Source organism: Elephas maximus, chromosome 3, assembly GCF_024166365.1.
Source record: "Elephas maximus indicus isolate mEleMax1 chromosome 3, mEleMax1 primary haplotype, whole genome shotgun sequence".
Taxonomy (NCBI): Eukaryota; Metazoa; Chordata; class Mammalia; order Proboscidea; family Elephantidae; genus Elephas; species Elephas maximus.
The window spans coordinates 200,807,101-200,833,094 of NC_064821.1; the positions used below are offsets into that span (position 1 = coordinate 200,807,101).

Here is a 25,994-nt window from a genome sequence, read left to right on the forward strand (position 1 = left end):
CTGGCAGAGACTTTGTCTATCATCCTTTCTCACTTTGAAAGTCATACTATATATCATATAAGACCATCTTTTAGCCAAAAAAAAAGGAGTTTCCAGGATGAAGAATGTTCCTTGATTTCGCCAAGTAAGAGGTTTGTGTTACCAGTAACAAAGCTTCTGTATTTAATATTTGGTGAGTGGGAACTTGTTATGCCACCAAAAAAACTTCATAGAAAAGAGTAAAGTTTTGGCTACCTGTCAGTGGGTTGAGAAGAGAGGTAGTATAACTTTAAATTCCTCCCTTTTCAGCTTTACACAGTTTAAGAGAAAAAAGGCGTGTACTTAAGATTCTTAAGAGAAATAAAATTAAAATATTTTGCTTACTTGAGTGTTTAAAATAGGGTTGCCACAAGTTGAATTTTGCTAATGATGTCAGCTGTACATGGTTTTTAGAATGCGTCTATAAATAATGTATCTATAAACAAGAATGGGAACTGACAGAAAGATGTGCAGGAAACCAGTGATTCACCCATAGGCTATGGATACTTGATGTGGCTTGAATTTTCATGAGGCATTAGAATGTATTTCTTAGCATGAAAATGTTGTTGGCTGTTGAGAGATTCTGACTCACAGCAGCCTTATAGGACAGAGTAGTACTAAGCTATAATCTTTATAGAAGGAGCCTGGTAGTACAGCAGTTAAGTGTTTGGCTGCTACCTGAAAGGTCAGTGGTTTGAACCCACCAGCTGCTCCAAGGAGAAAGATGTGGCAGTCTGCTTCTGTAAAGATGATAGCCTCAGAAACCCTATAACCTGTTGCTGTCGAGTCAGTCCCAACTCACAGCAGAAACCCTATGGGGCAGCCATACTCTGTCCTGTTGTATCGTCGCTATGAGTCAAAGTCAACTCAAAGTCAGGGGGTAACTTTTACGGGAGCAGATTGCCAAGTCTTTTCTCCCATGGAGCCGCTGGCGGATTTGAACCTCTGACCTTTTGGTTAACAGCCAAGTGCTGAACCATTGCGCCACTAGAGCTCTTATTTTAATATTACTTTAATTTATAGCCACTCAGGACTTAATCTCATTTCTTAGCAACATCACAGATATAAAGGTCTAAGTCTATTTTGTTTGTAAAAAGAGAATATAATATAGTGTTTATCAGTCTATACAGCTTTTAAAATTAAAAACAAAACGGGAACAGACCTGGAATTTTGACTCTTGTATTGATCCAGCCTTCAAAAGGAACTTGTCAGTTTGCGAAAGATCTCCTTTTACGTAAGTTTTTCTTATAGTCGTGTATACGTTTGGTTAATAATGAAACACCACGTTTTATAGTGTAGTGACACTAAAGGGAGAATATTTTCTTTTTCCAAGGCACAATGCTAGCTGGGAGAGTTGTCTGAAGTCAAGATGATCAAAAGTAGGGACTGGCCAGCTGTTCACTCATTTCAGTCTATGTTAAATCATCCGATACATCCACAGGGGAGATGTGTCAGTTGACTAATGGGCCAGAGTATTGATTTCATATTTTCAGATTGCTAATACAAGAGGCTAAGCTTCCAGATACAATTCCACCAAGCCTTTGTTTTCAAACAGGCACGTAAAGTATCCATACAATTCACTGAGGTTAGAGTTCCATGTTGTGATGCAGGACTTCCTATTTGCTATTTAAAGGCAGTGTGGAGCTGTCGTATAACTAGCATTGGACTTAGCCAACTGACCTAAGTTCTAGCCTTAGCTCTGCTACTTTCTAACAATGATGAGCCTCAAATGATGAGACTTATTTTAAAGAAATTGGAAAACTATAATAATTTCAAAAAGAGGAGATTAATTAAATATATTACGAGATTCTTTGGGCAAAATATTGAATGACACAGGAAGCATCAAAAGAAGATGGAAGGAATACACAGAGTGATCGTACCAAAAAGAACTGGTCGACGTTCAACCGTTTCAGGAAGTAGCATTATGATTGAGAACCGATGGTATTAAAGGAAGAAGTGCAAGTTGCACTGAAGGCCTTGGCAGCTAGGCTCCAGGAATTGACAGAATACCAATTGAGATGTTTCAACAAATGGATGCAGCACTGGAAGTGCTCACTCATCTATGCCAAGAAATTTGGAAGATAGCTGCTTGGCCAACCGATTGGAAGAGACCCGTATTTGTGCCTGTTCCCAAGAAAGGTGATCCAACCGAATGTGGAAATTATTGAATGATATCACTAATGTCACACAAAAGTAAAATTTTGCTGAAGATCATTGAAAAGTGGTTGCAGCACTGCATCGGCAGGGAACTGCCAGAAATTGAAGCCAGATTCAGAAGAGGATGTGGAATGAGGAATATCATTACTGATGTCAGATGGATCTTGGCTGAAAGCAGAGAATACCAGAAAGATGTTGACCTGTATTTTATTGACTATGCGAAGTTATTTGACTGTGTAGATCGTAACAAATTATGGATAACGTTGTGAAGAATGGGAATTCCAGAACACTTAATTGTGCTCATGGGGAATCTGTACATAGACTAAGAAAGAGGTAGTCATTCGAGCAGAGCAAGGGGATACTGCATGGTTTATAATCAAGAAAGGTGTGCATCAGGGTTGGATCCTTTCGTCAAAGATTTACTCAATCTGTATGCTGAGCAAATAATCTGAGAAGCTGGACTATTTGAAGGAGAATGTGGCATTGGAATTGGTGGAAGACTTATTAACAGCTTGCGATATGCAGATAACACGACCTTGCTTGCTGAAAGCAAAGAGGACTTGAAGCACTTACTGATGAAGATCAAAGTATGGGTTAGACATCAACATAAAGGAAACAAAAATCCTCACAAGTGGACCAATAAGCAACATCTTGATAAATGGAGAAAAGATTGACGTTGTCAAGGATTTCATTTTACTTGGATCTACAGTCAATGCAATGAAACTGCGTTCTGCATGGGGACAGATCTGCTGTAGAAGACCTCTTTAAAGTGTTAAAAAGCAAAGATGTCACTTTGAGGACTAAGGTGTGCCTGACCCAAGCCATGATATTTTCAATTGCCTCGTGTGCACATGTGAAGCTGGACAATGAATAAGGAAGACCAAAGAAGAATTGATGCCTTTGAATTATGGTGTTGGAGAAGATTATTGAATATAGCACGGACTGCCAAAAGAACGAACAAGTCTCTCTTGGAGGAAATACAGCCAGAGTGCTCCTTGAAAACGAGGATGGCGAGACTGTGTCTCACATATTTTGGGCATGTTATCAGGAGGGACCAGTCATTGGAGAGGAATATCATGCTTGGTAAAGTAGAGGGTCAGCGAAAGAGAGGAAGACCCTTGACAAGATGGATTGACACAGTGGCTGCAACAATGGGCTCAAACATAACAACGGTTGTGAGGATGGTGCAGGAGCGGGCAGTGTTTCCTTCTGTTGTGCATGGGGTCGGAATCGCCTCTGAGGCAGCTAACAACAACAACAACATGGGGCATCAAGGTAACTGAAATACTATGCTGCCATTCTTTTTTTTTTTTTTTTGTGCTTTAGGTGAAAGTTTACGGTTCAAGTTAGTTTCTCATACAAAAATTTATACACACATTGTTATGTGACCCTAGTTGCTCTCCCTGTAATGTGACTGCACACTCCTCCTTTCCATCTCAGATTTCCCGTGCCCGTTCAACCAGCTCCTGTCCCTTTTTGCCTTCTCATCTTGCCTCTGGACAGGAGCTGCCCATTTAGTCTCATGTATCTACTTAAGCTAAGAAGCACTCTCTTTACAAGTATCAATTTATGTCTTGTAGTCTAGTCTAAAACCCTGGTGGAGTAGTGGGTAAGTGCTATGGCTGCAAACCAAAGGGTCGGCAGTTCAAATCCACCAGGTGCTCCTTGGAAACTCTATGGGGCAGTTCTACTCTGTCCCTATACGGTCGCTATGAGTCAGTCTAATCTTTGTTTGAAGAGTTGGGTTCAGGAATGGATTCAATTCTGGGCTAACAGAGAGCCCAGGGGCCATGTCTTCCAGGGTCCCTCCAGTGTCAGACCATTAAGTCTAGTCTTTTGACTAGAATTTGAGTTCTGCACCCCATTTTTTTCCTACTCTGTCAGGGAATCTGTGTTGTGTTCGCTGTCAGGATGGTCATTGGTGGTAGCCAGGCACCATCTAGTTCTTCTGGTCTCAGGCTGATGGAGTCTCTGGTTTGAGGCATTTCTTTCTCTTGGGCTCATATTTTCCTTGTGTTTTTGGTGATCATTCTCATTTGTTCCAGGTGGTTTAGGACCAATCGATATTATCTTAGATGGCCACTTGCTAGCTTTTAAGACCTCAGACACCACTCACCAAAATGGAATGCAGAACATTTTCTTAATAAACTTTGTTATGCCAGTTGACCTAGATGTCCCCTGAAACCATGGTCCCCAGACCCCCACCCCTCCTACTCTGTCCCTTGAAGTGTTTGGCTGTATGTAGGAAACTTCTTAGCTTTTGGTTTAGTCCAGTTGTGCTGCCTTCCCCTGTATTGTGTATTGTCCTTCCCTTCACCTAAGATAATTTTTTTTTTTTTTACTATCTAGTTAGTGAATACCCCTCTCCCTCCCTCCTGACCCTCATAACCATCAAAGAGTGTTTTCTTCTCTGTTTAAATCTTTTCTTGAGTTCTGATAATAGTGGTCCCATACAATATTTGTCCTTTTGCGACTGACTAATTTCACTCAGCATGATACCTTCCAGATTCATCCATGTTATGTTTCGTGGATTTATCATTGTATAGTATTCTATTGTGTGCATATACCATAATTTGTTTATCCATTCATCCACTGATGGGCACCTAGGTTGTTTCCATCTTTTTGCTATCGTGAACAGTGGTGTAGTAAATATGGATGTACGTATATCTATTCATGTGATGGCTCTTATTTCTCTAGGATATATTCCAAGGTGTGGAATTGCCAGATTGTGTGGTATTTCTATTTCTAGCTTTTTAAGGAAATGCCAAATCCATTTCCAAAGTGGTTGTACCGTTTTACATTCCCACCAGCAGTGTAAAGTGTTCCTGTCTCTGTACAACCTCTCCAACATTTATTCTTTTGTGTTTTTGGATTAATTGCTAGCCTTGTTGGGGTGAGATGATATCTCATTGTAGCTTTGATTTGCATTTCTCTAATGGCTAATGATCATGAGCATTTCTTCATGTGTCTGTAGCTGCTTGAATGTCTTCTTTGATGAACTGCCTGTTCATATTCTTTGCTCATTTTTTAATTGGGTTATTTGTCTTTTTGTTGTTGAGGTTTTACACTATCTTGTAGATTTTAGAGATTAGACCCTGATTGGATATGTCATAGGCAAAATTTTTTTCCCCAGTCTGTAGGTTGTCTTTTTACTCTTTTGGTGAAGTCTTTTGATGAGCATAAGTCTTTGATTTTTAGGAGCTCTCAGCTATCTAGTTCCTCTTCTGGTGTTTGTGCATTGTTAGTAATGTTTTGTATTCTGTGTATGCCATGTATTAGGGCTCCTAGCATTGTCTGTATTTTTTCTTCCATGATCTTTATCCTTGAAGATTTTATATTTAGGTCTTTGATCTGTTTTGAGTTAGTTTTTGTGTGTGGTGTGAGGTATGGGTCCTGTTTCATTTTTTTTTGCAGATGGATATCCAGTTATGCCAGCACCGTTTGTTAAAGAGACTGCCTTTTTCCCATTGAATGGTCTTTGGGCCTTTGTCAAGTATGAGCTGCTCATAGGTGGATGCATTTATGTCTGGATTCCCAATTCTCTTCCATTGGTCTATGTATCTGTTGTTGTACCAGTACCAGGCTGTTTTGACTACTGCGGTGGTATAAAAAAGTAAAATCAGGTAGTGTGAGGCCTCCCACTTCGTTCTTCTTCTTCTTCAGTAATGCTTTACTTACCTGAGGCCTCTTTTCTTTTCATGTGAAGTTGGTGATTTGTTTCTCTATCTCATTAAAAAAATGCCATTGGAATTTGGATTGGGATTGCATTGTATTTATAGATCGCTTTGGGTAGAAGAGACATATTCACAATGTTGAGTCTTCCTATCCATGAGCAAGGTATGTTTTTCCACTTATATAGGTCTCTTGGTTTCTAGCCAAAGTGTCTTGTAGTTTTCTTTGTTTAGGTCTTTTACATCTCTGGTTAAATTTGTTCTTAAGTATTTTATCTTCTTGGGGGCTATTGTGAATGCTATTGATTTCGTGATTTCCTCTTCGAAGTTCTCTTTGTTGGCGTAAAAGAATCTATCTGATTTTTGTACGTTTAGCTTGTATCCTGATACTTTGCTGAAATCTTCTTTTAGTGCCAGTAGTTTTCTTGTGGATTCTTTGGGGTTTTCTGTTTATAAGATCATATCATCTGCAAATATGGATACTTTTACTTCTTCCTTATGAATTTGGATGCCTTTTCTTTCTTTTTCCTCCCTGATTGCTGTGGCTGGGATGTCCATATGCTGCCAGTGTTGTTGCATGTTAAAAGATGGTCATGATACTTTGTATGTGTAAAATCAGTTTACAAAACAGTTATTACAGTGCAGCTCTTTTTTTTTTTTTCCTTTGGAAAAGCAAAATTATCACCACCCTGCTGCCCACTGCAAAATATGAAACACCACAGTTGTGTGTGTGTGTAGTTTGAAAATCACAATTTTTTGGGGGGGGGCTAGGAAGTGCACAATAATTTAAATATTATATATTCAGATAGCTGAAGATAGCTTGTGATACATAACTTTGACACCATGGGCTTGGTGATGCCTGTGGGTTTCATTTATTTTTAACTCTTTATTCTCTATACTAAATGGTAGTATTGAATGTTTACTTATTTTTCAGGATGATTATAGTGTGTCTTTTTCTTTGGGGAAGAATAAATATTTAATCACAGGTGGTTTTCATATTTTTAGTAGAAGGCATGTGAATTGATAGCCTTTGAAACTTTAACCCTGTATAATATGCAGGTACATTTATTATTTATAGAAATGCCTAATCCTTGTTTGAAATTTTCTAAATGGTGTGCCATCTGTAAGCCTCCTCAAATTGCATGGAGTAATTAGGCTTTAAAGTAAGGCTGCCTTTTATCTAACTTTTAGTATAAACTGTTCCATCTGGGAACCTTCTCTTTTATGTGCTTGTTCAGTGTTCTGTGTACTTCAGCACTCTAGTATTAATTATGGGCCCTGGCATCCTCCGTGACAATGAAGATCACTAAAAATAACAGTAGATTGAACAAAGTGGCGTCGTCCAGAGAAAAGTTTGATCTTGATGAATAATAAATCATGGCTTTTGCGGCTACTGTTGTGTGTGTATGTATGTATGCTTAGCATTGCTGAAGGGTAGAATAGGTATTCTACAGGGAAATTTTATAGATGATGGTTATAAGAGTTCAGCATTCTTGTGAAGTTTCAGTTTAAAAAAAGTAAAAAAATACTCTTATTTGACATATCATGTAATTTTTTTTTTTTTCCCCCCTTCTGGGTTCTGATTGAAAGGTTGTTGACAGTATTTGGTGCTGGGAAATTGCCTGGTTAGCTTTGGTATACCTCTGTTTCTAGGAAATGTAGTGTTGGAATGGAAATTATTGTTATTTTTAAAAATGTTGATGCTAAATTACTTAGCTTTATTTATTGGTCTCATTAAGAACTGATTTTTGAACACCTCATGGTAAAATTTTGTTTTTTAAAGCACATTACAGAACATATAACTAGTTGCCGTCGAGTTGATTGCAACTCAGGGCAACCCCAGCTGTGTCAGGGTAGAACTGTGCTCCACAGGGTTTTCAGTGGCTGACTTTTCGGAAGTAGATCACCAGGCCTTTCTTCAAGGTGCCTTTGGGTGGACTTGAACCTCCAACCTTTAGGTTAGCAGTTGAGTGTGTTAACAGTTTGTACCACCCTGGGGCTCCACAAAACATAAAGAAGTCAGTAATTCAACCATGTATATACTTATACTAGTCAATTTAATATTATTATATGGTGCTTTTTAGAAAACATAAAAATAATTCTACTCAGTAAGTTTTGATTATTGTAGATACTGTGGGTGTTAAAAAACTAGTATTAGACATTGTTTTGGCTTTCAAGGTATAAAATCTAGGTGGAAATATAGACCTTCTTGAAACAGTGTTTGAAATAATTGAAACCATTGGAGTGTTCAGATGTATTTTCCAAATTAAAAAGATGTAGGAAATTCAGAGACATTAAACACATCAGAATGGGTTAGAATAATTGGACTTTGGAAGGCCCTTAGAGTTGGGATGGTGGAAAAGAAGGCGTTCCAAATGGGAATATACAGTATAAATGAAGAAATGAGTTAGACATGGGTATAGATCATACAGTAGCCTTGACTGGTAAGGTTGAGGGTGTGATTTGAATCGTTGTGAGAAATGGGCAGAAGGTATGGCTAGGTAGGGGCGGTCACATTATGGAGGGCCTTGAAGGCCTAGATGCGTGACCGGTTTGTTTTTTTTATTTTACTGTGGTAGAATATATATAACAATTTGCCATTTAAACCATCTTTTAGATGTACAATTCAGTGACTTCAGTTACAGTCACAGTGTTGGCAGCCGTTACCACTTTCTATCACTAAAGGCTTTTCATCACCCCCAAACAGAAACTCAGTATCCTTTAAGCCATAAATCTCTGTTGTCTGCTCTCTCCAGTCCCCGGTAGCCACTAATAAACTTCTGTCTTTTTTGCATTTGCCTATTCTAGATACAGTATTTCATATAAGTGCGATCATACAATGTTTGTCTTTTTGTGTCTGACTTCCTTCACTCATTTCATGGCTTGTATTGGAACTTCATTTCTCTTTATGGCCAAATAATATTCCATTGTACACCTGCTCCTCACTTACCGGCTAACTTATTATTCCACATTTACGACAACAGTAAAAAATCCACTGTCTGGCTATTTCGTGCATTAATGAGGTGGCGAGCATGGTGGCAACATCTGTGGAGTGCCCCCTCCCTCAGGGAAGGTCCCCTCCCTCAGGCAGCCTAGGGGAAGCTGGGCTGCACTGCCCGCCCTCCACTCACTTCTGCTGGTGGGGGCGCTACGTCCAGCTGCCATGCGGGGCGGCCTCCTGCTCTTTCTCTGTGCCCACTTGGGTTGTTTTGTTCTTTTGGCTCTTGTGAATAGTGCAGTGATGAACACTGCTGTACAAAAATCTGTTTGAGCTCTTTCTTTCAAGTCTTCGGGGAGTGGAATACCTGAGAGCAGACTTGCTGGGCCAGATGGTAGTTCTTTTTTTTATTTTAAATAGTTTATTTTTGTTGTTGTTGAGAATATGCATATCAGAACTTACCCAGTTCAACAGTTTCTACACATACAATTGAGTGACATTGATAACATTGTTCGAGTTGTACAAGTTCACCCTCCTTTTCTGAGTTGTTCCTCTCTTCTTAGGATAAACTCACTGCCCCCAAGGTTTCACTTTAATATTTCTAGTTGCTGTTGTCAGTTTGATCCCATATAACCAAACCAAAAAACCATACCCAGTGCCATCGAGTCGATTCCAACTCATAGCGACCCTATAGGACAGAGTAGAACTGCCCCATAGAGTTTCCAAGGAGCGCCTGGCGGATTCAAACTGGCAGCCCTTTGGTTAGCAGCCATAGCACTTAGCCACTACGTCACCAGGGTTTCCTGATCCCATATAGATAGCACAATGCTCTATGCAGACATTCTTTACTAAAAAAAAAAAAAAAAAAACCCAACCATTGCTGTTGTGTCGATTTCCGACTCATAGCGACCCTATGGGACAGAGTGGAACTGCCCCCACAGAATTCCCAGGGAGCTCCTGGTGGATTCGAACTGCAGACCTTTTGGTTAGCAACCTGAGCTCTTAACCACTGTGCCACCAGGGCTTCATTCTTTACTAGTTATGCTAAGCTATTGTTTGGTTTTAAGAAAACTTCAGGGGATATTTTTGGCTTAAAGTTTAAAGACTATTTCAGGCTAATAGTTTCAGGGGTGCATTCAGCCTCCTTGGCTCCAGACACTATTGATTCCATGAGAATTTGAAATTCTGTTCTGTATTTTTCCCTTTTGATCAGGATTCTTCTGTAGAATATTTGATCAAAATTTTCAGTAATGGTCACTGGGCACCATCAGTTCCTCTAGTCTCATAGCAAAAGAGGCAGTTGTTGATGGAGGCAGTTAGCCACACATTCCTTATCCTCCTTCTGTTCCTGACTGTCCTTCTTCCTCTGTTGCTCCAACGAATAGAGACCAATTTTTGTGCCTTGGATGGCTGCTTGCAAGCTTTTGAAACCCCAGGCACTACACAGTGAACTAGGGGACAGAGCAGAAGCACTAAACATGTGATTAGGCCAGCTAACTGGGATGTCCCATGAAACCATGATGCTAAACTTCCAAATCAAGGAACCAAATCCCATGAGATGTTTGGTTGTACGTAAGTAGCCCCAGCAGGTGTTCTTTCTTTTTGTTGCTGTTGTAAGTAAAGCTTTCCCTGTTTTTTCCTAAAAGTTTTGTTGTTTTGGTACTTATTTTTAGGGTATTGATTCATTTTGAGTTAATTTTTATATATAATATCAGCTATGGATCCAACTTTATTCTTTTGTATGTAGAGATCCAGTTGTCCCAGCACCACTTACTGAAGAGAATATTCTTTCCCCATTGAATGAACTCGGCATGGTTGTCAAAAATCACCGGCCACATGTTATTTATGTAGTGATTTGTGTACTGAAGAGCTAATGGTGAAGTTTGTGCTTTATGCAGTTACTCACAGCTAATATATATACCATGGTAACTGAAATTTGAACCCTGTTGTTGGGGGACTAGTGTTATTTAACTGAACTGTGGTAATTGAGATTTGTACATACCAGAACCAGGCAAAGCAAGGATTATCTGTAGCTCTCTATTTTCTTATGTTTGCTTTTATATCCTGCAGTGAAGATTTATAGATTTCTTAAAAAAAAAAAAAATCCACTGGCCATAGATGTGTGGGTTCATTTTATTTTCATTAGTCTGTATGTCTACCTTTGTACCAGTACAACACTGTTTTGATTATTGTAGGTTAATGTAGCTTCATACTACGCTTTGAGATTGGGAAGTAGGAGTCCTACTACTTTGTTCTTCTCTTCAAGATTATATTTGTTATCTGGGGCTCCTTGAAATTGCGCATAAATTTCAGGATTGGCTTTTCTGTTTGTGCAGGAAAAACTGATGAAATTTTGATAGGATTGCGATGAATCTGTAGGTTGCATTGGATAGTGTTGACATCTTAACAATATTAAGTCTTCCAATCCATGAACACAGGATGTTTTTCATTTATTTAGGTCTTCTTTAATTTCTTTCAGCAATGTTTTATCGTTTTCCATGTACAAATCTTTCGCCTCTCAGCTTAAATACATTCCTAGGTATTTTATTCTTGTAGATGCTATTATAAATGGAATTGTTTTCTTAATTTCTTTTTCAGATTTTTCGTTGCTGGTGTATAGAAACACAACTAAATTTTGTGCATTGATCTTGTATCTTGCCACTTTGCTGAATTTACTTATTAGGTCTAGTAGCTTGTGGATTCTTTGGGATTTTCTGTATACATAAGATCATGTCATCTCCTAAGGGAGTTAGCTTTACTTCTTTCTTTCTGACTTGGATTGATTTTATTTCTTTTTCTTGTCTAATTGTTCTGGCTAAAACTTCAGTCTGATGTTGAATAACATGGGTGAAAGGTGGGTCTTATTCGTGATCTTAGGGGGAAAGCTTTCAGTTTTTCACTATTGAATATGATGTTATCTGTTGATTTTTCATAAGTGTTCTTTATCATGTCGAGGAATTTCGCTTCTATTCCCAGTTGGCTGAATGTTTTTTATCATGAAAGGATGTTGAATTTTGTCAGATGCCATTTCTACATCCATTGAGATGATCACATGGTCCTTTTCTTTTGTTCTATCAATGTCTAGTTTGTTTTTACAGTGAGATAAAACCAGAAAAAAAAAAAAAAAACTGTTGCCATGGAGTTAATTCCAACTCATAGCAACCCTATAGGACAGAGTAGAACTGTAGGTAGGGTTTCCACGGAGTGGCTGGTGGATTTGAACTGCCAGCCTTTTGGTTAGCAGCCAAGCTCTTAGCCACTGTGCCACGAGAGCTCATTAGAATGGAATAGCAAACTAAACATGTTTTCTTTTTGGGGGGAAGTTATCTTAGAAATGGCAGATAGGAAGGGACTGAAGACAATTAAAATAGGAGGATGAGGTCGTGAGTGCTTATGTTAGGGGAGTAGTACTGGGAAGAGAGAAAGGAATAACAAACACATTTTCACTGAAAGAAATCTGTTCATTTGCATATATGGATACATATTTATTGAGAGAAGGAGTAAATATACAGAATAAAAGAAAAATAATAGCTAATAGTCATTTATTTCTTTATATCCCGAGAGATAGTTACCACTGATAGAAATGAATAGACACAAAAATCTAGGTAGAGGGAGATAATGAGTTCAGTTTACATATTCTGAATTTGAAGTGATAGTGACTCCACGAGGAGAAGTAACTGGATATATGGTTCTGAAGCACCATCAGTTATATCAGGACCAGAGACGTTAGATTAAAGGTGTATGTGTATATACGTATGTTCATAAAGGCATGTTCTGAAGGAATTTCTTAAGGGAAAACTGGGGGGTGAATAAATAAGCCTTAAAAAATACCAGAAGAAATTACTTAACTTTTAGGATTTAGATAGGTGCTGATGAGTCAACCCTTACTCATGGCGACCTGGGCCTGTGTCATCCTCACAATCGCCAGTATGTTCAAGTTCGTTGTTGTGGCTATTGTACCAATGCATTTCCCTGAGAATTTCCTTTGCTCTCTACTTGACAAAAGTGATACCCTTTTCTAGTGACTGATCCCTCCTGATGACATGTCAAAAGCAAGTGAGTTGGACAGTGTTCTGTTGGGATCCATAAGGATTTCACTAGCTAATTTTCAGATATAGATGGCCAGGCCTTTCTAGTCTGTCTTAGTCTGGAGGCTCTACTGAAACCCGTCCTCCGTGGGCTTGTCCACCATGGGTGGCCTTGCTGGTATTTGAAGTACCAGTGGCATAGCTTCCAGCATTGTAGCCACACGTAAACCACCGCAGTACAGCATACTGACAGATGTGGAAAACCTTATTTAATCATCTGTTTTTAATTTAGTTTGAGTGGTATTTTTTTTTATTGTGCTTTAAGTGAAAGTTTACAGCTCGAGTTAATTTCTCATAAAAAATTTTGTACACGTACTGCTTTGTAGCATTATTTGCAATCCCCACAATGTGACAGCACACTCCCCCTTCCCACCCCAGGTTCCCTGTGTCTATTCAACCAGTTCCTGTCCCTTCTGCCTTCTCATCCTGCCTCTGGACAGGAGCCGCCCATCTGGCCTTGTGGTTTTTTTTACTTGATTGAACTAAGAAGCATACTCCTCACGTGTATTATTTTTTGTTTTATAGTCCTGTCTAATCTTTGAAGAGTGGGCTTCGGGAATGGTTTTAGTTCTGGGTTAACAGAGCATCCGTGGGCCGTGATTTTGGGGGTTCCTGCAGTCTCAGTCAGACAATTAAATCTGGTCGTTCTGTGTGAGTTTGGGTTCTGCTCCATACTTTTCTCCTGCTCTGTCCGGACTCCCTGTTGTGTTCCCTATCAGGGCGGTCATTGGTGGTAGCCGGGCTTGAGTGGTTATTTTTAAATACTTGCTTTAAAACAGCTAGTAACCGAGTTTTGAACAATAGTTGTTTAAAAGTAATTGTAAAAATCGGTATCTTCTGATCTAACCAGAATCATTCTAACTTTTCCTAGATTGCTGTGCTAAGGAGGCAACAACGTATGATTAAAAATCGAGAGTCAGCTTGTCAGTCTCGCAAGAAGAAGAAAGAATATATGTTAGGGTTGGAGGCAAAGCTAAAGGCAGCCCTTTCAGAGAATGAGAAACTGAAGAAAGAGAATGGGTCACTGAAGCGGCAGCTGGACGAAGTTGTATCAGAGGTGGGTGTCAGTGATAGAGCCAGGAGGAGGGGGTTGTTCTTTTCTCCTGATAAATCAATTGAGAAGCTTTTACATTTTAGTTTATATTGTGTGAAATAACAATGCTAGGAAAAACAAGGGTATGGTAGGTTCTGAAACATTTGCGGTGAAGATGAAGCATTTGGAAAAGGACCTTTTGAATTGTACCTCCCAATCTACATAGAGAAGTTGTCTCCTTTCCCTGGATTTCTCCGGGGCATTACCTTCACGCCCTCTTTTCTGACTAAATGAATCATGTTGAGGCTCCTAGATAGTCCAGCCAGGTCTTCTGCTTTAAAAAAGAAAACAATACAAGATAAATATGTGTTTTTGTCTTTCCTCTGTCCCCTGACCACTAGTATTTTTTTTTTTTATTTGCCATCTGTTACCATGTTGGTCTCAAGAAGGTTACTATCCCCAATTCCATTAATGAAACCTGCTGCTGTCAAGATTTCCCATTACAATGCTGTCCTGAACCAAATAGGTGCCTCCTGAGTAGGGTATCCTACACTTGTCTTCCTGTCTTGCCCCAAGCACATCCAAATACTCCACTGTGCTACTGAAAAACAGAGATTTAAAAGACAGAGAGACAAACTACTGAAATGTCTCAGAATTCATTGGGGATCGATAAAAATGTAAAATTGTTGAATTCTTTTCTTTTGGGAGAGGAGTCAACAGAATAACTGCTGTCTCTTTTCTTCTGCTTGTCTCTTTTATTCTCTCTGCTAGAAGAGGGAACTTGGGTGGTTCTACTCTAGCTTTTTGAAAACATTTTCTAATGTTTGAGTTGTGTTTTTTTTTATAAGAAAAAGTATTCGCATAACTGGCAACGAGGGAAAATTCTTAGATTTTGCATTTTGTGAGATTAACGTATAATATAATTGTATTTTATATGGTTATTTCCTTTAGAACCAGAGGCTTAAAGTCCCTAATCCAAAGCGAAGAGCTGTCTGTGTGATGGTAGTGTTGGCATTTATAATCCTGAACTATGGACCAATGAGGTGAGTCCATGGATATTTGTTTTGGATACTAATGCTAAAAATTTAAATTCTCATCTTATTATTTTTCAGCTGTAGTCATAAGCTGGAGAGAAACAGATTTGTTTTATTCTCCTCAGTGAGATAATATTTAAGAAAGAAGAAAGCAGGATTCTGTTCTTTCTTCTTCTCCTTCTCCTCCAACTAATTCTGGCAGGAAATTCATGTTTTTTAATAGAAAACCCAAACCCAGTGCCGTGAAGTCAATTCCGACTCATAGTCATCCTATAGGAGAACTGCCCCATAGAGTTTCCAAGGAGCACCTGGTGGATTCCAACTGCTGACCCTTTGGTTAGCAGCCATAGCATTTAACCACTATGCCGCCAGCTAGTTCTGGCAGAAAATTCGTGTTTTTTAATAGAGGCGGTCTTAAATTATCAGACATCCCTGGCAAGAGCATGGGCCTTGAAGTCAGACTGCCTGAGTTCAAATCCTAGCTCTTTCATTTGGTAGTTTTGTAATCTTGGGCAAGTTACTTGATCTCTCTGTGCCTTAGTTTCCTTACCTTTAAAATGGGTATAATAATAATACAAGTATGCTTAGCTTAACATCCCTTTGGGTAGCATCTGACCGCATATGCGTCCAGGGTCCTATAAGGTTATCCCCACCTATGTCCATGGTCCCTTAAGGTTATCCTGATGGGAGAATGGGACATAGCGAATATACTTTGCTAAGTACAGAAACCTAATCTGTCTCCCACTAGCTCTCCGGTCCTGTGCCCAGGCCAGGCCTGGGGCAGCAGGGTAGGGGGTCCCAGCACCCATCTGTGGCTGGCTGTCCCACAATGCATGCCTCAGGAAGGGACCTCACAGACGTCACCAAAGCCACCAAGGGGGGTGCCCTGCCGAGGCCACTGCCCCACTCAGCCTGGGCAACCTGCGCCTAATACCTGCCTGAGGCCACGGCTCCTCCGCAACCTGGGGAGAAGGCGAAGGAGGGATGGGCTGGGATGGAAGAATTTAAAGCCTTTGGGGTGGGGGTAGGGGAAAACAGACAGGGAGGCCAGGAAGGGAAGGGAACTAGCTGGCTGGATGGTGGTACGGCAGTGGTGGGTGGGCAGGGGCTGGGCATGGCTCTTGGAAACTTGGCAGCGACTCCTCGGGACCTGTGGTGGAGGAGCCGAAGTTTTTGTGCAGTCCCTTGGAGCCTCTGTGGCATGGGCCCTGGGTCCGACCAGTGATCGTCCTTGGTGCCTCTCTCCTGTATATAATATGGTGTTTGCACAATGCCCAAATCACGTAATGTCTTATTTCACAGAATTTATAGTGGACGTTAAGCGATGCATACGTGTAATTATAATCCCTACCTCAGAGTTGTTGAGCATCAGTGATCTCGGGGCACTTGCCTGACTTCCTCCCTCACTAGAACATAAGCAGCTAGAGTAAAAATAATCAGTTTCTGATTTAGTAAGTTTGGAGTGGGACCCAGGTCTAAATATTTTTAAGCATTCTGGGTGATTCTGGTACAAATTTTTAGCTAATCACAGCTTTAGAAATGCTGTTGTGAGTAGAGCCATAGATTATTAGAATTGAAAGGGATCTTAGAGAGCATTTTTTTCCAATTCCCGCTTACCACAGCACATTCAACACACAAATACATTCCCAACAGCACACGTTGGGAATTCAGAAAGGACTCAGGCAGTGGCCATGCCTTCATAGATCTCATGATCCAGCTGGGAGGGGAGACATGTCAATGGATGACTGCACTACAGTGCGGTAAGTGTAATAATGGTTGTATGAACAAAGTACTAAAAGAATATAAAGGAGAGTACGAGCTTCTTGAGGAGAAGGTTCATATCGTATTGATAGGTGCTCAGTACATTTTCAGGTTTGTATATTGACAATGACTCTGAGGCTGGTATTGAAAATGAACTGGACTGAGGAGAGGGACCACTGGCAAGACACCATAAGGAGACTGTTAATGTATTTCAGATGATAGACTGTGGTGATGGAGAGGATGAGCTATCTCAGGGTACGTCTCTGAGATAGGCTTAGTAGGATTTGATGACATGTGGGACATGAGGAGGGAAAGAGGAAAGCTAAAGATAATTCCAAAATTTCTATCTCGAAGGACTGAATGGTGATTCTGTTATCTGAGGTGGCAAACATAGAAAGAGGAATAGTTTTATGATGGAAGACAAAAATTTTTATTTTTGGTGTGGAAAGTTTATGATACTGATGAGCTATTGGGAGTTATTGGGGTGTATTTGTGTGTGTGGGAGGTGTGTATACATGTGGGGAGAGAGAGAGAGACAGAGAGTAGATGCGGATTATCCAAGGAGAACAAGTAGAGAAAGATGAGTAACAAGAATGTGGAGAACACCAGCTTGAATATTAGGTGGACTCAGGGAAGGAGACTCAGATGGAATAAGGAGTATTGGGACTGTAGGCCAACATGCAAAACCAACATGTTGGTTTTGACCTCGTGGAATTTATAGTCTACTGTAGGTGATAGATATTAATCAAATGATTACACAAATGCAGATTTGTAACTATGTCAGATACCTGTTAAATGGTCTCATAATATCAAGTCAGGTATGTGCTATTATGAGACCATATAATAGGTTCGTTTGACCTAGTTAGGGGAGTAAGGCAAGGTTTCCCTGAGAAAGTGATAATTGTGTTGAGATCTAAGAGAAGAATTAGGAATGGTTAGGCCAGATGCAAGGAGAGCATTTCATGTAGCATAAACAGCATATGTAAATGTGTGTTTATATGTATATAGTTTTAAAATTTTGGTCTTACTAAGGGGATCATACATGTATTATTCAGGAACATACTTTTTTACTTAAAAATATGTCAGTGCTTCATTTTTAATGGTTACATAGTATGGATATATCATAATTTAGCAGTTCTCGAACTTTTGGTCTTGGCCCTTTTATATTCTTAAAAGTTATTGAGAATCTCCAAGAGCTTTTAATTATGTGGGTTACCTTTATCAATATTAATTGTATTAGAAATTAAAACAGATTAAAATTATTTATTAATTCATTTTTAAAAAGCAGTAATAAATGATTACGTTAACATAAATAAAAATTTTATGAAAAATGGAAATGTTTTCCAAACCCCCAAAAATTTAATGGGAAGAATAGCATTGTTTTAGATTTTTGCAAATATCTTTGATGTCTGACTTAATAGAAGCCAACTGGATTTTCATACCGGTTCCTTTATGCAATCTGATGGATATGTTGTTTTGGTTGAAATAAAGAAATAAAATCCACATTCAGGTAGATAGTTGGAAAAGGGAGAGCCTAGCTAATCCTTTGGAAGAGTTCAGTTTGCATATCCAGGGCTCTTTAGACCACACTTTCAGAACTGCTGCCATAACTTACTTAACCAATCCCCTCCTGATGGGTATTTAGATTATTTCCAGTAATATGTCCATGTCCAGGGCTCTTTGGACCACACTTTCAGAACTGCTGCCATAACTTACTTAACCAATCCCCTCTCGATGGGTATTTAGATTATTTCCAGTAATAAGTCCATGTCTTTCTCATCCCTATATCATGTAACATGCTTATTTTTGCCCAGATAGCAATGGTTCGTTTATTCCTTTAGTCACTCTATTTCTGTAGGGTAAAATCTTAGAAGTAGACTAGAGTTAGAGGTCAGGAATATCTGAAAATTTGATAGATTCTGCCACATTACCTTGCAAAAAGTTTGTGCCAGTTTACATTCCTGCCAGCAAGGTAAAGGAGTATCCATTTTGCCATACCTTACCTAACACAATACCGTTCTTTCAAGTGTTAGCTCAAATGCCACCTCATTGAGGCCGTACTGGACTACTTCTTTGAATTTTGGCTTCTGCTCCTGCCCCTAAACTCTCTGTCCTCTTTCTTCTTTTACTTTTATTCATAGCACCTCTAACCTTCTAGTATACTATGTAATTTACTTATTTATTTTTTTTCTTTCTTTCTCTGCAGTGATTTTTGTATTGGTTTGTTTTCCAGTGTTTAGAACAGTACATGCATAAAGTAATCACTCAATAAATATATGTGGAATGAATGAGTGGGTTTTATTTTCCCTGATAAGCACTGTTATTTTTTTCGTATGTCTTTAGCTAGATGGAACCCTGGTGGTGCAGTGGTTAAGAGCTCAGCTGCTAACCAAAATATCTGTAGTTTGAATCCACCATCCGCTCCTTGAAAACCCTATGGTGCGGTTCTGCTCTGTCCTGTAGGGTCGGTATGAGTCAGAATTGACTTGACAGCAGTGGGTTTGGTTTTTTTGTTTAGTTGGTTGTATTTCCTTTTCAAAAAATTACTTCAGTCTTGACCGAAAAATCCTTTCCTTTGGTATGAGTTGCTATGAACCCACTTGCAGTATTAAACATTGAAAAAAAAAAAAAACATTAAACATTTTCCAGTATTTATTTACAACTAACTTGCTTGCCATATATCTGCATATATTTGTTAATTCCTACTTTTGTACCTTTATGTATGGCATTCCCTATACTGAAAGAACTTTGTCCTCTCTTTCAGCATATGTTTTTTTTTTTTATCTTATCTATGATTTCAGGAAGCTCTCCCCACTGCCATTCTTGGTATTGCTTTATTTAACCTGTCCTCATCAGTTTTACAATTTTTCACAGACATATTCTTTCACTTGTTAATGTCTTGCTTTGTGATATTATTAAGTTTTTTCTTATGTATATTTTATCCTGAAACCCTGGTGGTGTAGTGGTTAAGTGCTACAGCTGCTAACCAAAAGGTCAGCAGTTCAGATTCACCAGGTGCTCCTTTGAAACTCTATGGGGCAGTTCTACTCTGTCCTATAGAGTTGCTATGAGTCGGAATCAACTCGATGGTAATGGGTTTTTTTGTTTATATTTATCCCAGCCATGAGGTCTCAGATCATTTTGTCCAATTATTTTTTTCTTGTATAGACAATACAGGGTTCATCTCAGAGCAAATATAGACCTGTTTGCTATTTATCAAAAACTGTATGTGGATTTAGTTCCTCATTTCTCATCTGAGGCTGTATGTTGTTGTTGTTTGGCGCTCTCAAGTTGATTCTGAATCATAGTGACCCAAATTAGAACAGAATGAAACACTGCCCAGTCCTATGGCATCCGCACAGTCATTGTTATGCTTAAACCCATTGTTGCAGCAGCTGTGTGAGTCTGTCTCGTTGAGGGTCTTCCTCTTTTACACAGACCCTCTACCAAGCATGTTGTCCTTCTCTAGGGACTGATCCCTCTTGATAACAGGTTCAAAGTATGTGAGACATAGTCTTGCCATCCTTGCTTCTAAGGAGCATTCTGGTCGTACTTCTTCCAAGACAGATTTGTCCCTTCTTTTGGCAGTGCATTGTATATTCAACATTCTTCTCCAACACTACAGTTCAAAGACGTCATTTCTTCTTCCTTCTTCATCATCCAGCTTTTGTATGCATATGAGGCGATTGAAAACACCATGCCTTGGGTTAGGCACACCTTAGTCTTCAAGATGATATCTTTGCTTTCAACACATTGAAGAGGTCTTTTTTTTTTTTTTTAATGGGCCCGTCTAATCTTTGGCTGAAGGGTGAACCTCGGGAGTGACTTCGTTACTGAGCTAAAACGGTATCTGGGGGTCATACTCCCAGGGTTTCTCCAGTCTCTTTCAGACCAGTAAGTCCTGGTCTTTTTTTATGAGTTAGAATTTTGTTCTATATTTTCCTCCAGCTCTGTCTGGGACCCTCTATTGTGATCCCCGTCAGAGCAGTCGGTGGTGGCAGCCGGGCACCATCTAGTTGTACCGGACTCAGTCTGGTGGAGGCCATGGTAGATGTGGCCTTTTAGTCCTTTGGACTAATCTTTCCCTTGTATCTTTAGTTTTCTTCATTCTCCCTTCCTCCTGAAGGAGTGAGACCAGTGTTGTATCTTAGATGGACGCTCATAGGCTTTTAAGACTTCAGACGCTACTCACCAAAATGGAATGTAGAACATTTTCTTTATAAACTATGTTGTGCCAGTTGAGCTAAATGTTCCCAAGACCATGGTCCCCACAGTCCTTAGCCCAGCAATTTGGTCCCTCAGGGAGTTTGGATGTGTCTGTGGAGCTTCCATGACCTTGCCTTGTGTAAGTTATGTTGGCTTCCCCAGTATTGTATACTGTCTTACCCTTCACCATAGTTGCCACTTATCTATTGTTAAAGAGGTCTTTTGCAGCAGATTTGCCCAGTGCAATGTGTCTTTTGATTTCTTGACTGCTGCTTCCATAGGTGTCAGTTGTGGATCCAAGTAAAATGAAATCCTTGACAACTTCAGTCTTTTCTCCATTTATGATGATGTTGCTTATTGATCTAGTTGTGAGAATTTTTGTTTTCTTTATGTTGAGGTGTAATCCGTACTGAAGGCTGTGGCCTTTGATCTTCCTGAGTTAGTGCTTCAAGTCCTCTTCACTTTCAGCAAACAAAGTTGTGTCATCTGCATAATGCAGGTTGTTAATGAGCCTTTCTCCAATCCTGAAGCCCTGTTCTTCTTCATCTGGTTCAGCTTCTCGGATCGTGTCTCAGCATACAGATTGAATAGGTATGATGAAAGGATACAGCCCTGACGCACACTGTATGAAGCTATATGGGGCACTCGTTTATTTATTCAACCAGTCTTATGACAAATATTTATACAGCGCTTACTCTTTGCCTGGTTCTGAGCAAAGAGCCAGGGACGCAAACATGAATAGAGTATAGTCTAATAGGAGAAGCGAATATGTAAACAACTATAGTGTGAAGAAGAATTATGTAGATGTCATATAAAGATGTGGACATATTCTTGAGGGAACACAGAATAAAGAACTGTGGTAAGAGCAATCATGGGAGGCATTATGCAATAGCATTTGCTCAATGAGTAGGAAAGAAGATTGGATTATGCTGCAGGAAGTGAGGATGGGGCTGGGGGAGACATTCTGTTCTGGAAGCCCTCATGAGTCAATAGAGATATGAGGGGAAAAAAGACCCTGACAAACACATTTTAAATGAATTAATGATCTTCACAGCTGCTAAAGTGGGCAGTGGGGATGAATCTCAGCTCCGTGAGTAGGTCGATCGATCTGTTGTGGAAAGAGTAGATGAACAAAGAACTATTAGATGGGCCGTATAAAAAGGACCTTTAAAAATAAGAAAAAGTTAAAGTACTTGAAAATGTTGAGTCACCACCAGAGGAAATCTGTGTCTGTCTCTGTGCGAAGGCTGCAGGAACAGAAAGCCAAGAAGTTGTGGGACTATTGGGAACTATTCAAATTGAAAACATGTTAAAAAGCTTAGATTGAAGAAAAACAACAAGGAGAAGAGCTAGAAGGATAAGAAATAGATGTACTCTTAACAAATTGGCATATCTCCAGATACCAAGAAGGAAATAGGGAAGAACTGGCTCTGACACCCATAGAAACCGAGAACTATTTCTTCTAGACAAAATTTGGCACAAACTGAAATATCAAAACCCACGAAAGACTAAAATCTGCCCTGACCCAAATGTATGGACCCAAGTGAAAAAATTATGTGAGACACACAAGTTTGCCAAACATAGATATGCCTGAAGAAACATTTCCTGAAGACATTTGGTGATGAAATGTAAATACGCCTTACATTTAAAGTTAGAGAGTTTTGTCAAAGTAATGTGCAGCGAGACTGACTCGTTCGAGGAGTTTCAGGTTACTAAGTAGTCATCACACAGAAAAAGAAAATAAACTAAACAGACTTAAGAGGCTTAATTTTTCTGGCTTTATTGATGTTGTATGGATGATAAAGAAGGCATCCAGTTATTTTTGGCACAGGATTCAAGGAGCTGGCCCACCCTGAGTGCTCTACAAAAGTAGTAAGTCCAGGCAGCAGGGAATAGCTAAACAGGACAGACGTGAATTGGTAGGAAACCCTTTTTAATCCCTCTTGGGATTGATTCTGTGATTATTAGTCATATTTTATGAAAGTCAAAGAACCCAAAATTTAATCCAGGTCTCTTTTTTAAAATTACTTTTACAAACTCTATTTTTCTATTATATCATAAAGCTTTTTTTTTTTCTTCCGCACTACCATTCTTCAGGAAGCCATAAGCATATGGTGGGCTAGATGTTCAGAGAAACTCTTTGCAGTTCAGCACACCAGAAAAACCTGGATTTAAAAACAAAAACTTTTATTGTACAGCTGAACTGTAGGCAAAGTAAGAACTTCTTTGGAGGCCAGACATTTAAAAAAAAACATGAACCCATAAGTGTAAGCTAGCATTGGAAGTAGGGCTTATCCTGAAGTTATTTCCTGATGCTTGGTGGTCTAGAGTCTGGGGATAGGAAAGAAAGCTCTGGATCTAAACAAGATGGGATGTCGCAACTGAGACTCTTCTCTTCCTGTCCAAATAAAGCTGGTGCTTCCAAAGAAGGACATTCTTGGTTGCTAAAACAAACAAACAAACAAACATAAAAAACAACAGGTTGTCCTACTGCACAGGGAGACTGTGTGGTAAGTACCTATCTCGGTTTTGCCTTTGAGTAGAGGGGAAATAAAAAGGCTTCCCTGAAAAGTTCTTACCACAAGCCCCAATATGTGCAGGTTTGAGCCTGAATTTACACTACTGGTGTGACCTCCAAGAACACCAAGCCAAAAACTTCGTTGTGTTTGTGTTGGTGGTACCTCCAGGAGGAGCCTAGTAGAAGGAATTGCAAACTCTTCTCAGAGTCAGACACTTTAAACCTTCATCCTCAAAAAACCGCCACAGTTAAAGTTCCAGTCGATCATGAGCTCATTGCCCTCAGCTCCGACCAGGAAAAAAGCCGCCACGAGCAAGAGTTGGAGGGAGTAATAAACTACAGAATCAGGCTTTGAGAAACTAAAAAAAAAACAAAACTAGAGGTATTTAAATTATCAGTTACAAAATGTATATATATATATTTTTAAAGTGCCAAATAAAAGAGGGAATTAGAATATGACAAAGGAACAAAAGACCAGGAAATTATGAGAAAACGCATGGAAATAGAATAATTAATAAATTAAAATTAGAAAAGCAGTGTAGAGGTTAAAATGACAAAACAGGCACATTTAAAGAGTGAACTGAAATATGGACCTGAAGAAATTACACAGAACAGAACACAGAAAGACAGAGGTAGAAAGCGTGAGCCATGTGAGGAGAGGTGAGGTTATAGAGCGCCACAGCCCAGTAAGTGATCAAAGTTCCGTCCTCAGTAACGGGACGTGCTGACGTCTCGCGCCTCCTGAGGTGACGAACCGAGAAGGGCACAGTACTGCTTCTGTGGTGTTCCTGACCAACATGCAGAAACTGAATTCTGTCACGAAGAACAGCAGATAAACCCAAGTTGAGGGACATTCTACAAAATAAATAGCCTGAAATCTTCCAAATCGTCATCTTAAAATTTTTGGGTACCTTCTAACAGACTGTAATTAGCATGTATCATTTCAAAACTTAGTGAAAGGAAAATACATGGGATAGGATTGGGGGACTTAATCCAAAAGAAAGCATGATAAGAGAGAGAAAGGAACTACTAGAGTATAAAAACTTATAAAATACAATAGCAGAAATGAATCTGGGGTACTGTCAGTAATCATGGTAAGTGACAATGGTCTGACCTCTGTATTTATACTAAAGGCAAAGATTGTCAGACTGGAGGGGAAATAAAAGCAAAGTTCAACTTTATGTTATTTATAAGAGAAGCACCTACAGGTATAAGGATACAAAAAGGTTGAAAGTCAAAGGATGGTTAAAGCAAATACTAGCCAAGAGAGAGCTGGAGTAGCTCTATTGATATCAAACAAATAGACTTTAAGGAAAAAAGCATTACTAGAAAAAGTCTACTACATATTGATCACAAACTTAGTTGAACAGGAAGATATAATCATACTAAATTAGTGTGTACCAAATAATATAGCTTGGAGACAATAATTGACAGAACTACAGGGAAAAATTGACAGTCCACCACCAGTGGAAAATTTTAACATACCTGCCTCTCAGTAATTGGTAGAGCACACAGACAAAAAAAAACTGCAAGGATATACAAGATTTGAATATTGCTGTTATTAAGTTTGATCTAGTGGACATATGTGGAACACTACATCTATCCATACATACAGTTTTTCAGCTGTATATGGAAAATATTAAAAAATTAATCTTGTACTGAGTCATAAAGAAAGTCTTAACACATTTCAAAGAACCTAACATATGGGACACACTGTCAGTGCAATTAAGCTCTAAATCAAAAGTAAAAAGATAATTAAAAACTCCCAGGCTATTAGAAATTAGTAGGTACAATTCTAAATAACCCATGAATCAAAGAAGAGATTATAATGAAATTATTACTGGTGATGGTAATAAAAATGCTTTTTATCAGACTTTGCAGGGTACACCATATTATTGTGTGGAAAAATCAATTCCAGAAGAATATTTATGGTATGATTCCATTTATATAAAGCTCAGATCAGAAAATCTATACAATATGGATGCATACTTATGTGGTAGACTATAAAGAAAAGCAAGAATTGCTATTTCAAAGTTCAAAAGTGGCATTGAGCAATTTTAACTCTCCCCTAAGCTGTGCTAAGTACTGTCTCTTCCTGGTGTTCACAGATCATCCTGTTACATACCTAGCATTTAGCCAGTTTTACTAGTTATTTGGTGGTATATCTGTCTCTATAGACTCTTGTTTCGTTTTTTAAGAATGGAAACTGCCTTATTCCTTTTTTATATCCTCAGCACCTGACAGTGTGTGTAGCATATGTTGTTGTGTCCTGTCGAGTCCATTCTGACTCATAGCGACTCTGTATGACAGAGTAGAACTGCCCCATAGGGTTTCCTAGGCCCTAATCCTAGTAGATAATAAATGTTGCACTGACTTGCTGAGGAAGGCTTTTGTCAGGCTGACAAGGGAGAAGGGCACTCCAGGCAGAGGGACTTCTGTGCGCAGACATGTACGTAGAGGGGTAAAAGAAGAGGGTTTTTACTAGCAATAAGCAGCTGTCAGCTAGGGCCAGAGCACACGTGACTTTTAGATTAGGGCTTGACATATTGTAGCTGCTTAATACATTTTTT

At 39.2% G+C, this 25,994-nt stretch overlaps 1 protein-coding gene across 1 annotated transcript in view; it reads left to right on the forward strand.

Annotated features, from left to right (window-relative positions):
• The window catches only part of ATF6 (activating transcription factor 6), a 259,261-nt gene that overhangs the window by 55,807 nt on the left and 177,460 nt on the right, over nt 1–25,994 (forward strand). The window contains exons 8-9 of the mRNA XM_049881061.1: nt 13,744–13,929; nt 14,857–14,948. Coding sequence (XP_049737018.1) covers nt 13,744–13,929; nt 14,857–14,948 — 278 coding nt within the window. The remainder of the gene's footprint in view (nt 1–13,743; nt 13,930–14,856; nt 14,949–25,994) is intronic.